The following is a 15,068-nucleotide window of genomic DNA, read 5'->3' as shown; positions in this document are numbered from 1 at the left end:
ATGAGTTCCCTCAACAACTACAATACCTTGCTACCTCCCATTAGACACAAACATCACCACGCACACAAGTATATGCATGCGTGCGCACACACACACACTCATAGAAGCATTGGAAGTATTGGAAACCCAAGTTTTATTCCCGAGAAGCAAGGAAGGAGACCCCTGGCAAATCAAGAAAAATAGCTGAAGCCAATAATCCCTGTTTTTCAGTTAATGAACCTAAATTTGTGTTCTAAAAAACCGAGTGGATTTATATTAGGAAAAAAGTATTCTTTCACCTAAGAATCCACTTGACCACTTGACAATCCACCAAATCCACCAATTTGACCAGTTATATCACATATAAAATGACCTGCTATATCATAATTTTTATGTGATTCCTTTTGGAGCCCATAATAAGAGACTATCTACAAAGGCAGAAACATTGAGATAGGGCTAAGCTACTCAGGAAAACACATATTATTTCCATTCCTTTTACAAATTTGAGAACCCTCCAAGAGTCTAATTCTAACTTCTTTTGCATCATGTTATTGTCCAATTCAAAGCTGTTATTATCCACAGACTATAAATAAAATCTAAATCCTTAATGCCTGCAGATTTTTGCATCTTCAATAATTAATTAATAGGTACAAAAATAAATGGGTTGATAAATGAAACAAATGAACACTGTTTCATTTGTATGTTTTCCTACTTACATTTAAAGATAATCATTAAAGGAAGAAAACACTGTTGCAAAAAGAAAAGTATAATATATCTCAAAGCCAAATTTGTGATTTTAAATTTGTAGAAAACTTAAGAATATCTAAGCTACTGATTATACTTTACTACTGAAATTTACTTCACTGTCATTAGAGGTAAGATATATGTGTAAAAACTAAAATAATTCAGTGTGCTCTATATTTTCATGACAGAGCTTTTCTTTTTATTTTGTCCAAATAAATGGAGAACATGAGATATAATCCGAAAATCATACTTTTGAAGTTTTGAGCCTTAAAAGATTTCCCCTTGAAGGGTTACAAGCCATTTTTTGTGGCCAAAATTCTCATAAACAATATGGTTAGTTGCAATTTCACATTGAAAAATATCACAGAATAATAATATAGACTTAATGGTAAAAAGGTATTAACTAGACAAACATTAGTGGAACAGCAACACAGGGAGGAAGGGAAGGAAAACAAAATTTTAAGAAAAGACTGTTTAGTCATTTCAAGTTTCAATCCATTTACTTCCAAGTGATTAGGGCTGCAATAGTGAAATATACAACCTTAAAAACATAATTTATAGTTTATTATTTAAATGACACTTCATTTTCCTATTACCTGCAAATTATTAATTAAAATAATATCTCTTCCCTATTCTTCATCTTTTTTCCTTTTCTTTTCTTTCTCATTTTCTAGCTCTTGATTCTCTCTCCTTCTATATCACCTCATAATCTGATGTTTCCTCTTCAGTGAAATATTTTGTATGCTGGTAAACATGAAAGTAATATTATTCAGATTTACTGCTGTTGCTATACCTAGGGATTTTATTTGAATTTATTGGTACTTGTCTATCATTCCTAACTGCCCTACAGTAACTGTCAAAAGGTGAAGTTCTGAATATTAACCCAAGGAAATATTTGAAATATGTAAATGAAAATATTTTATCACACACACACACACACACACACACACACATTCTCTCCTTCCTAAACTTATCTCATAAAAGAGTATCTGATGCCAGAGCATGAAAAGTGTATTAAGAGCTTAACATCAGTATTAATAACTCAGATTTAAAACTCTTAGCAATTAATTAAGATTAATGACAGAAGTCATCCCTTTTTCTCCAATGTAACACTTCCTCACATCTTTTCAATCTCCCATTCATGAGCCCCTCCATGCTCATTTCAGGCTGTGAAAAACGAAGGTCCTGAAACTTTGATCCTGTTATCTGCTGCTTTTTGTATCTGAGATTAAGGAAGTAGACATCGGCAAATTTACAACCAACAGCTCAGACAGCTGTCCTACTTTAAGCAGTTAATGGAAAAGGAACTAATCTAGTTAAGAGCATAAGACTAGTTCATAAATCTGGATTCAGAGGACAGTTAAAACCGTACCACCTCTTCTGAAGAGTAGTAACTGAATTAAATTCTCTTCTCACTGTTTGTTGAGAAGAGCCAGCGTTTCTGTAAACTGGACTAATGAGGCACTCAGAGCTAACATAAGCCACATATAGGCCAGCACCATAGGTGATTATGCAAAAGATTAATTAACATTAAAATATATGATTTGGCTAGGACAAATACAGATCTCACAAGAATTCTGATCACTGAAAATTTTTCTTAAATAGAACATGAAATAAAGATCAAATCTGTTTTTAAAAAATGAAAAAAATGCAACTGCAAGCAAAAAAAAATTCTGAAAAAGACAATAAAAATTAAAAGCCTTCATTTGTTCAAAATTTAGCCTAAAGGAAAATGATTGTGTTATGTTTTTATAATTCAGAAAATGTTCAATAGATTTAATTATAATTTAAAAATCATCCAAACTGACTAATTTTAGCCCCTTATAAATAACATTTTTATGTATCATCATCCTTAGCCATATTTTTGCAGAAAATAATTCAAACGTTAAATTTCAGAATTGTTCTGTCTTATTTTTCTCAGTAGCTTAATTTATAAGTAGTAAAATAATAAGTAAAGATAACAGAAATGTTTAAATTCTACAAATTCAACTGATACCTCTCTTATGAATCACTAGGATCTAATGCACATATTAACTTATAATTTATATTCTTAATTATAATAAAACTAAGAGGAACTATAATAGACAAAATTCTGTTCCTCAAATCAATATCTCATGCATATTACAGGGTAATTATGTTATCTGATGGCATAGGAGACTGTACCCAGAATTAGAAAGTTAAAATCTTGACCCTGCTCACTGAGCTGTGGGAACCACAATGGTGTGCTTAAGTCTAGTGGGCCTCAGTTTAGATACATCTGGTGAGGGATAGAGCAAATGACTGAGAGAAAAGTTATATAACTACAATTTGAAAGACATACATGAGGAAAATGGCTAAGTCCCGCTAAACACAGATAATGTAGTGACACCAGGGCGTCGAAGCGGAAAATTCATATAAGCTCTCAGAGACGTGCAAGTGGAATTCAAGAGGGAAGGTCGCATTGTCTGAGAATGATGTCTAACGATGTCTCTAACGATGAGGACAAAGCAGTGGAAGCCTCAATCAATGTTAGGAAGTCAGACAAGGGAGAGAAATGAAAGAATTAGAGAAAGATAATGGGAGAGTAATCCCTCTTTACTCCAGAAATTTATCTGTATGCTATGTATGTAAACATGCTATTTGAACGTTTTATTGAAATGTTTTACAGACTAACTAACTCTTTTAGGCAACTAAGATTTGAGATGGGCATATGTGCATGTGTCTGTGTGTGTGTCTCACCAATCTGCACTAGGTTCCGCCTTAAAGCTATTTAAATAAAATAAAGTGAATTCATAATTAACTATTAAGAAATCATTCATGTCAGGAAATGGCTCTAGAAAACAAAAGTGCCTGATTTAAAAAAAAATTAGAAAACTCTAATCTGATTCAAAACAAAAGTATGCTTAGTACTGGATATGATTATGAAATTTAATATATATATTATCTATTATTTTCAGTATACTAACCTGCTTACTAAGAAGCATTATGGGAACCTAAAGTATCTTTCTGCCACATTTTCCAAGTGAAAAGAGCTCTTTAAGGAGAAAGAGATGATGTATATCAGAGAATAAAATTATTGTGAAATGGCAATGAGTTTGTAGAAATTATCCCAACTTTATAAGTTTTTTAAAAGCATAAGGAGAAAAAAAACTTGTAATTATTTGAAACTAAGAAAGTGTTAACCCAAAGCAGAAAAAATAAAATGGTAAACAAATGTCCAGGGGTATTCTTTCATTTCTCCTTATTTTCTGTTTCCTTCTCTCTTTTTTAATGTTATTTGCAAAGTTTGAAAAATAAATTATTTTTATTTTATACCTCAAAATTATATCAGTTTCAAAATTCTTAAATGTTAGAGGTTGGAATTTGATTCAGAGTACAATTAGTGGAAAATATAAATAAAAATGATATGGAAAAATTTTTAAAGAAATTACTTAGTATAATTATTACTATTGCATACTACTATATATTCGTTTCTATGTTATACAAATCCTAGTGTTTTATTTATAAATAAAAATGAGAGATATTTAGCAAAGTTGAAAGGCATTTATAAGTACATTTTTAGGAATAAAGGGGCAATAAAAGCTTCCTACTCAAGCCAATTTCCTTAACTGAGTTACAAAGCTTTCCTTAAACTAAACTTATAAATGGGGTTCTGGTAGACACAAAGGCACCATCATAATGCATTCTATTTAAGTAACAAACTGTCTACAAAAAAGATGCACTGTATCCCCCCTTGGACTGGGTCTTCTGAGCTCTGAATTTAAAAATGAGTATTTAACACATGTAGAATAATGTAGATTTCTGTAAATTATTAGAAATTATAGTAATTTATTTAAATATATATTTAAGCCTCTGTAATAAAAAGTATATAAAAACCATACATAAAGTAACCAAAAAATGGAAAATAAAGCTTAAAATTGTATCTGTGTTGACATTTCTGCTCCCCATTGGATGATTTAATTGATGTCTTCAAGGTATTCTACATCACAGCCATACGTTGAGCCTCAGAAAATAATGTGTTTAGTCTTGGACCACCAAGACATTTTGAAAGTATTCTTTTTTTAATTATTGTTATTTTTTTAAGATGGGATCTTTCTCTGTCACCCAGACTGGAGTGCAATAGTGTGATCATGGCTTACTGCAGCCTTGACATCCCTGGCTCAAGCAATCCTCCCACCTCAGCCTCCCAGGTAGCTGGTACTACAGGCATGTTCCACTCTACCAGGCTAATATTTTGTTTGTATTTTTTGTAGAGACGGGGTTTCCCTATGTTGCCCAGGCTGGTCTCAAACTCCGGGACTCAAGGGATTCTCTCATCTCTGCCTCCCAAAGTGTTGGGATTGCAGGTGTGAGCCCCACACTCAGCCAAAAGTATTCTTTCAGAGTGCCAAAGCTCACTGATGATGACGAAAAGAAGTTACATTTCTAAAACCAGTGCATTGAGAAGAGGTATTTACACTAATCATTTTTTGTTTCTTGTTTATCAAAAGGTTGCTGATGAAATTTTAATCAAGATAAATATTTATCTAAACTTGGAAATTAATACAGAAAATGTATATGATTCCACTAAATAGCTAATAATGCCTATATGGGGAGGGGAGACAACTAAGTACCCAAGTTCTGTTTATAGGTTCTTTGAAAAAAAATATATTTTTTGGTAATTTAAATGATTAAATTTTGCATATTCTGCACTTCACTTCAGGAAACCAGACTGAGTCAACACTTTTGCCAACTTATATACCTAATTAAGAGATTATTTTATTGAAACTAAGAAATGTTACCAAAAGGCATTCTATTTCATGAATTTGTTATTTTCCACTGAAACAGTTCATGATATACACAGTGAGCAAATATGTCCTATAAGAATATATACATATATATAGTTATAAACATGCTATATGCACATTCATATATATATACACACTCTCCTAAAACAGGCAGTGGGATAGTAGTAAAAATGGCATGTTCATGAGATGGATTATTCTAGTAAAAATTTATCTTTTCAAATATGTATAAACTGAAGTTAATTACTTCCATTAATTTAAATGGAATATGATGGTATTTTAAAGACGCCCTGAAAGGTAAAGGCCAAAGATAATAATAATGAAAGATAATATAAAGAACGGAAAAGACTAGTGGTATTCTTTTCCAGCTTTGTTGCATCAGAATCGCCCTAAAGAAACTATAACAAATTTCAGATCTTATAGAAATAAAAGGTAAACAATGGGTTTACAGTTTTTAAACATTTTTATATTTTCTACTCTGTCATTTTAATATATAAAAGGAAATGAATAGAAATACATGGGCATTTTATACATGATAGGACTGACTCAATTAGGCTACAATAAAGGGTTATTTTTTCTAAAGCCCCTAAAATCTGTTACAAAGTTCAGCTATATGGCACAAAATATTTGGATGGAAACTAAAAACTAAATTTAAAAATGTAGCCCTTTTTCAAAACAATGATTTTTGGGGTAATAATATTGAGTAGCCCAGGCTATCAATATACATACATTTTAATGATTTTTTTAAAGAATGCAGTCATTAGCAGCATAATTCTAGGCACTGAAGACACTTGAAGCATCAAATCAATTGAGTGAAGGTTTCAATCTGCACTGAAAGACCCACTAGTGGTTACACTTCGCAACTGTGATGGGAACATAATGGCAGTGTGATGGAGAATCTCTACTATCCAGATGCTTATTATATTTGAAGATGACACGGTTTAAGAGTGCCAAGCACTGGGTGATTTGTTAACATAATGGAGTACAAAGCCATCCTTGAGAAGGTTGTAATCATTTAAGAAGCCACCATTAAAAAGGGCAAGGCCAGTGTGAGCCTGAAAATTCACAAGCAGGACTGAAAGGCACGAGCATAAATTTAGAACTAGAGATGTAAACAAGAGGTAGAGCCCAAAGCCTTTGCCTTTGACGTTATCAGGATTCTCGGGTCCCTTTTAAATGAACTTGTGCAACCTGTCTTCTCTGATATTTTTGTGGGTTTTGCTGTAGATTTAAAAAATTGGAGGATTGAGATAGTGTTCTGTCAGACTGAATATTCTTGAGAAAGCAATTGCCGTCAATCATTTCAAAAAAAACGAAATTACATCTGCACAACTGACAAAAGTCCTCTCAATATACTGAAAAATATTTATGTTGCTTATTTCAACAAGACATAAAAACTTTGCTACATACTACCATCTGCCCTTAGGCCATTGCTCCCTGGCTACTTCCCTCTCCAAAGGATACTTTTGACTCAGCATCTCTCCTTTTTCTCAAGAAAGGGAGCCTAAATTTTACGAATGATATTTTACGTTACTATAGAATCTTTATTATCTTACTATTCCCAGGAGCTCTTTCTTATCAGGCTAATATTTTAACCAACTCTATTATGTCATATTTACGTGTGCATAATTAAGGAGTTTTTGCAGTATTTCCATTGAAAAGTCAACACATTCTTGAATTTGTTTCTGGCTGAATGTAGGTAGTAGAGGAGGAGAACCGCCCAAAAAGAAAATGTTTGTTTACTTCCGACTTAACATTTTATTTTTTATATGCAACTATAGGAATGAAGTCTTTATGAATAGGAATCAATTAAAGTCAAATCAATTTTGTAAATTTTGTTTTAGTAAAAAATTACATCCATCGGCAAAAAATTTAATTCAATTTCATCTCCGTGTAATAAGAAACCTTAAAAGTTTAAAAACAAATGGTGGATGTACTTGACGAGTGTTACTAGGATTCTTCAACTGCTGTAAACACACTTTTATGTCTGCTTGCTGGTGAGGAGAGACTGCCTTCTGAAGGTTAACATAACCTCGATTACAGCCAAGAAGCTCCTTGGAGATTTAATTGGTTTGTGGAACTACTCCAAAACTAGTGCTGCGCTTTCTTCTTTCTTTGCCTTTCTGCTTCTCTCTCTCTTTTCAAATCAAAAAGGAGAACGCATGGTAATGCATCATTTATAAATTACCTTGTTACTGCGAAAAACAAAACACTGCTTTGAAAACCAAACAAACTCCTGTTGCGGACTCCGGCATGTTTGATGGAGGCCCTTCAAAAGAGTCCACGGCTTAATGGAGGTTGTTTATGTGGAGACTTCGATCTGTACCTGCTGTCCCCTGTCACTCCCTGGAAACTTGGCGGCAGATGTTGCAGCGTTAAGTTGTCTCTGAAGTGGCTTTCTGTCCTCGTCTCCCCACCGCAACGGAGTCAAACTACATTAGATCTCTTATTTGTGCCTAAGGCAAGTTTGGGAGCGCAGCTGTGTCCACCCCGACTCCTACCTTTGGTGTTTCAGGCCTCCAGGCAGCGAGAGTGAGACCAAAACGGTTCTGCCGCTCTCAACTACCTCCGCTGACAATCCGGCCGCTCGCTGCGGGCTAGGGAGGCCGCTGCCGCCGCTGCAAACAGATGTCAGCGACAACCTGCTAGCTTACACCTGGACGCGCGGCCCTCACCTCGCGCGCCGCGCTGAAACATTCATGACTCGGAGGACTTCCCGCCGCAATCAAAGCCCGGGCCCGGCGTGCGGCCCGCGGACCCCGCCACCTCTGCGGGAGCTGGCGCGCGGAAGAGAGCGCGAGAGAGGGCCCGAGCGGGAGACTGCTCGCCCGCTTTGATACTTTCTGCCTGAACTTCAATTACTTGATCAAGGACTTCAATTCAGCAGTGAATTCTTCCACAAACGTGCCCGGTGCGGCCTCCGAGCCATAAAAGGGGCGCATTTGGCTGGAAATTCACCGTGACGGGACTTACAGAGTAAATGTGCGTGACTCTGGGTTGAGTTCTAGGAACGCTGATTTGTTTATACAACTAAACTTGAGTCTCAAGAGGCAGAATCTGCAGTAAACAATTATAAATAAATGACAAGATTGTTTTCCTAGGTAGAAAACATGCTGTTGACTAGGCAGAGGTCGTGTTATTTAGAACCATTAGCCACAACCTGAAAACAACTGTGTTTTATTGTCTCTCAAGTGGCATGAAGTTTGTTTTGCCTTTTTTTAGAGTCACTATTACCTCCTTTAAAAAAGGAAGCATTCTCATTTACTTCTTGACAATACACATCAAGTTCCATCCATTTCTAACTAAAAAAATTGTTTAAACTCTTCCTGATTTCTACAGTTTAAAAATTGCTTTATAAGCACACACATGGAACTTGTATACCTGTATAAATATTTCATAAGAAGCATAATCAAAAGTAAATATTATGCATGTATACACACAAAAACCATTATGAGCACAGAAAACACAGGAAAATAAAATTATTTGCAAAATATATTCACCAATTTACATGTTGATAAGAAAGTTTATTTTAAAAAGAATTGACCTTAACAGACAATAACATTTGTTCCAGTGAACTTTTTGCTATGCATAGACAATTCTTTTAGAGGGAATCAGTGTATCTAATCTAAGCTGATACAATGCTATTTACAAATTTCCTAATATTCCTAATATCAGATAATTTGTTGAGAACATAGATTTGTTGATATAAAAGTGATATACATTTTCAAAGGGCAATGGACATCTCTTAAAAATATAAAATCTTTCATGAATTGGACTCAGTTCAACGTTTTTCATTTAATCAGATTTTGATTGACATTAGGGATGTAAATTTGCAAACAATAGGATTTCACCCTTGCTTAGAGCCCAATTGTAGGTGTGTGTGATTATTTAAAGCTAACAAAAGAACTCCAGGACTAATTTTTCTCATTCAATGAATGATTATGCTAGGACTTAGACACACACACACACACACACACACACACACATACTACTCTGAAGACAATTCATTTTCTCCTTTCTTGAAGCAAATATAAATGTAGATAGATAGACAGTTATTTAAAGAACAGCCAGAGAAGTAGAGGATACTACCACTTGGGCATCGTAGTCCCCTAAATTTTAATTTTCTTTAGTACATGTAATTCCATGATAAACCACATCTACATAAACTGAATTGGTAAAAACCATAAGGTTCAGTAACTTTAATTTTTTACCAACTAACCACAGTAAGTAGAAGGTAGTGGTGAGCTATGGATGTCTTCTCATGCATAGATAAAGCATTACCAAAGCAGATCATCCCATTTTAATATGATGCATCCAGATTAGCTGTGCCAAATATACTCTAAATTCCTGATACTCTTCCTGCTTCTGAGTCATTATTTTCTGAATAGGTAAATTACTGTAAGTTCCCCAAATGAAAGATACTCTAAAGCAAAAAAGAACTGAAATTTAAGAAATATTATGTGCTCTTTCTATAAAATAGAAATAAAATTTGTAGGATATTAGAGTCTCAATACAGATTATATCACTGCCCCATGCAAATATGATTTTATTTAAACAAATAATTAAATATTACTTTTTGGATAATAATATTTTTATGTTTACATTATTTTAGAGACTTAAAAAAAATCACTGAAATATTTACCATGATTAAATGGCCTGTGATTGCTGCACATTCTTTTTGGCACAAGTTGCCTTTGTCAATAAAGATATTTACTGTGCTGGTGACTATAAGAATAGGGCATCCGAAGGCTTCATTTGTTCACAAGAAGCCAACTGAAAATTAACATATAAAAATGTATAAACTAGTATAAGAAACTGTCAAAACAAAGTGAAAGCATAGTGGAAATAAATGCATTTAAGAAGAAACAAAGATAAAAGAAGAAGGAAGGAAGGAAAAGAGGGAGGGAAAAAGGAAGGTGGGGAGGAAGGGAAGTATGATAGCACTTTAGAGATAGTGAAACCAAAATAGTATGGTTTCCTAATACATACTGTAAACTTATAAAAAATGTTGGGGCCCTTCAATTATCCTAATAATGTACAGAAAGCTATTTCACTAAAGTAGTGGAAGAATTCTTGCTGTGTATTTTTATGATTAAATCTCTGGAAAAATGTAGGTTCAGGTTTATATGTGTGTGGGATAGGGAATTTATATGGGAGTTAATTTTATGAAATAAAGAATACCTGGTTGATGATGTGGAGTTGACATAAATTCGGATTTTTTTTTTTCCCTCTGTTGCCCAGGCTGGAGGGCAGTGGTGCGATCTCAGCTCACTACTGCAACCTTCACCTCCTGGGTTCAAGTGATTCTTTCAACTCAGCCTCCCGAGTAGCTGGGACTACAGGTGTGCCCCACCACACCTGGCTAATTTTTCTATTTTTTGGTAGAGACAGGGTTTCACCATGTTGGCCAGGCTAGTCTCCAACTCCTGGCCTCAAGTGACCCATCTGCCTCGGCCCCCAAAGTGCTGGGATTACAGGTGTGAGCCGCCACACCTGGCCACATTCAGGTATTCTTAATCTTTGTGAAACAATGAAAATGGAAAGCTGGGAAATAAAAATGTGGGGGGTGGGGGTGAAGATTTCTCAAGTTGTCTAAAAGGTAAAGGTCATATGCTGATAACTACAGATTTGACATAAAACCTCAGTCTAAAACAAAATAATAAATATTGTAAAAAAGCACTAGCAAGAAACATAAAGGCAAAACAGCAAATCATGCCAAGCTTACCTGATTTTCTTGAGTGAAGAATCTGTGGTTGGTTTGGTTGGATGGGTGAATAGATAGATATACATTATACCTTAAATTCAGCAAGGAATTTAACACAATTTATTAAAAATCCTTGGGAATCATGTAGTAAACTGAGTTTGTACTTTTGGGTAGGTTCCTAGCTTTAACATACTAATGACACTTAACTGTGAAGTGTCCATCTGTGAGAAAAGGCTCTCATGGGATGCCACACTGAGGTTTCAACAGTGGCTTGAAATAAAAATTTGCAGACAGGAAAACATCAGAAGTACTAAAGCTAAAAAGAATAGGTATGACGATAAAAGATTAACTCAGACTGCATCAGGCACACATAGAATCATAATATGTATCTGATGAAAAAAACAAATCAATTAATTGAATCGGCAACTGATGTTTACTAAGCCTGAAGTCCCGCACTTAAGTAAAAACAAATTTTAAAAAAGGCATAAATAGCACAGAGTGGAAAAAGTGGGGTTTTAGTTAACCTCACATAATAAAGGTCAATTATATTTTATCTATATCTCTGAGGTTCAGAATCTTTGAAAACTGAAAGTTTTATCCTACATTTGTCACCAAAATTCATTTGGAAGCAACAAGTTTTACAATTCATATATATTAATATATAATAGAAAAATGTCTGAATAATATGATTAGGAGATGATGCTTTACATAATATTTGATACATAGATTATATCATATTCCTAAAATCAGAAAAATCCTGAATTTTGAAATAATCTGACCTCAAGAGTTAGAATAAAAGCTTTGGACTTATCTTAGACAAAAGTGTGAGCATATTAATTAAAAAAAAAAGGAAAGAAAAAGGAAGAAAATCTTGGTCAAAATAATGGAAAGGGAAGCATTATTCTTCAAACATGAAAAAATAAATAATTTAACCTGCTGGGGCAACATTTGAAATATTATAGCATTATAATTTAAGAAGAATGTTAAATTTATTTGATATCTAACAGATTACCTGATATATGCTAGGCACTAGGTAAATATTTGTTGAATGAATGATTATAATGCATCATTTAAAAAACTAAACATACCAATTATCTAAACTCACTTATTTCTTCTTTTCTATTCCCAGTGAATCTTTCTGGTTTTCACTTCTGAACCCCAGATTATCTAGCAAACCACGAATCACTGCCTCAATGACTTTGCTCATGATGCCACATCTATGGAAATGTTCATTCTACATATCTCCTACCTATATTCAAAGACAGGGCACCTATATTTTTGAAGAAGCTTTCCCTAATCTCTCCTGAGGGAGAGCTAATCTTTATTTTCCTACGCACCCAAGAGTACCCAGAACACATTCCAGAATAGATCTTATTTTTGTACATGTCTTGTTTCCCAAAGTTCAGGTTTCTTAAGGGCGGAGGCTGTTGTTTGTTTCTACCCTTTGATATTACTTGATGCCATTGCTTTTACATATTTATAATCCAAAAATTATTGAATTGAATCAAAATTAATAGGAATAATGAAAGACTATAAACTAAATTGCAATCATGACAGTTAAAACAAAATATAAAGTATTAGCAAGAGAACTGAGACCACTGTCTGTTTTTATTGGCTAGTATATATTCAATGTTAGCTCAATACCCAGCACTTAATAAGGTGAAAATTATTGAACAAATAAACTAGTGTCTAACCTGGGGAATAAAAACTAAGATGATGCATGAAAACAATTTTAAAATACATGAAGTTAAAGTCTAGCATGTGGAAGAGGAAGAAGAGTTAGTACATGTTGTTCCAGAACAGAACTCCAGATCACAGATGAATTTAAAAAGATACAAATGTCATTATGAAGAACCACAGTGATTGGATCATGAAAGAGACTGCTTTATAAACCAACTAGTTCTCTCTACTTATGGTCTTAGCAAACAGTAAATGATGATCTGTTGGGGAAAATTCCAGGAATAAATTTTCTCAAATTACATTTTTTTTTTTTTTTTTTTTTTTTTGAGACGTAGTCTCTCTCTGTCGCCCAGGCTGGAGTGCAGTGGCAAGATCTCGGCTCACTGCAAGCTCCGCCTCCCAGGTTCACGCCATTCTCCTGCCTCAGCCTCGCGAGTATCTGGGACTACAGGCGCCCGCCACCACGCCCGGCTAATTTTTTTTATTTTTAGTAGAGACAGGGTTTCTCCATGTTAGCCAGGATGGTCTCAATCTCCTGACCTCGTGATCCGCCCGCCTCGGCTTCCCAAAGTGCTGGGATTACAGGCGTGAGCCACCGCGCCCGCCCTCAAATTGCATTAAAAAAAAAAATCCCCTGAAGTTGCAGTTCATGAAGTTTATTCATGAACTTCATGTTGTTAAAACAGAGGAATGATCATGTTGACACACAGTGAAAACAATTCTAATGAGGTAGGAGGCAGTACTGGATTCTGGAGGTGAGGCTTGGACACCAGACCTAATTGATGATTAACTAAAACAGGGATGGGGCGAAAACACTTTCCCATCAGACACACTGACCAGGGTGCCATGTCAGTTTGCCATTGCCATGGCAACACCCAGAAGTTACCACCACTTTCCATGACAATGACCCAATGACCCGGAAGTTGTCACACCTTTTCTAGAAATGTCTGCATGATCCACCCCTTAATTTTCATATAATTAAAAGTGGGTATCAATATGACTAAAGAACTGCCTCTGAGCTGCTCCTCTGGGCACACTGCCTATAGGGTAGCCCTGCTCCACAAGGAGTAGTACCTCTGCTGCTGCTATGCACTGTCGCTTCAACAAAAGTTGCTAACACCTCTGGCTTACCCTTGAATTCTTTTCTGGATGAAGCCAGGAACCTTCCTGGGCTAAGCTCCAATTTGGAAGCCTCCCTGCCCTGCATCAGATTCCTTCTTAGATGAAGTTAAGAACTCTCCCAGGCTAAGTTTCAATTTTGGGGCTCACCTGCCCTGCATCACTACTATTATGAACTGTACTGTCTCTGAACCAAACCTATCCATTGTTACATATGAAAAGGTTTTAATCAATTTTTCTTACATCAATACAATGGGAAATAGTACTACTATATTACTGAAATTACAAAACTAGAGTAATTGTAGCCATATTTCCAAAACAAAAATATAGCCTCAGACAGGCTTCCCTGGTGGGGAAAAAATATATACATATACATATGTGTGTATGTGTGTGTGTTTATCACTATCACAGATTTTTATAATGCTTTATAACTTTAAAGACACTTTTACGTAATAGTCAAGAAATTCGATTACATCAACTGTTGAAGGCAGGGAACATATTTATATCTATAAAACAGATTCTGAGGCCTTTGCCCTAGGCCTTATTGCTACTAAATGCTACTAAATGCTGTAGAAGGACTTCAGCTACTAACTCCCAGTCTGTTGGAACATTTTGTCTTCAAAGTCAAGGGCTGACGCAATGATTGTGTTTATTAAAGTATGTGTACAAATGACCAGAATTGTAAAGAATTTCTTGAAAAGGGAATGGTGTAAAAATGTAGTTTGAAGATGCATTCTAACAATAGGTAATTTATAGACAACTCTATGTAATAGAAATCTACACTTGACAGTATTTCCTTCCTCAAGTGCAATAGGGCTTTAAAATCATTTTTTATTACTATTTCCCTGCCTTCATTATACTGACTCAAGCAGTTAGCTCTTTCTCAGTACATTCCCATATACAAACCTCATCTCCTTCCTGAGGTCGCATCAAAGAAACCCGGTCATACTGCCGCCTCAACAAAGCCCAGAGAGCATCAAGACGACCCTAAGGGAAAATGAGATTTGTGAATTCGCAGAGAATGTACTCAATCTCTATGTACTGAATAAATGAAGACATAAAACGAAGAAAGTAAAATC

The 15,068-nt window shown here is 34.9% G+C and overlaps 1 protein-coding gene across 3 annotated transcripts in view; it reads right to left on the bottom strand.

Annotated features, from left to right (window-relative positions):
• Positions 1-15,068, bottom strand: part of ANTXR2 (ANTXR cell adhesion molecule 2) — a 159,937-nt gene that overhangs the window by 48,312 nt on the left and 96,557 nt on the right. For 2 of the 3 annotated variants that reach the window (XM_001145172.6, XM_009447677.4), the window contains exon 16: positions 14,896-14,976. In XM_001145172.6, the coding sequence (XP_001145172.2) occupies positions 14,896-14,976 (81 nt within the window). Of the gene's footprint in view, positions 1-14,774; positions 14,977-15,068 lie in introns of those variants that run through there. The other variant, XM_009447676.4, reaches the window with a different exon arrangement.

This window comes from Pan troglodytes, chromosome 3, assembly GCF_028858775.2.
Source record: "Pan troglodytes isolate AG18354 chromosome 3, NHGRI_mPanTro3-v2.0_pri, whole genome shotgun sequence".
NCBI lineage: Eukaryota > Metazoa > Chordata > Mammalia > Primates > Hominidae > Pan > Pan troglodytes.
The sequence above is the reverse complement of the archived record's forward strand: the minus strand, read 5'-3'. Positions and strand labels throughout refer to the sequence as shown.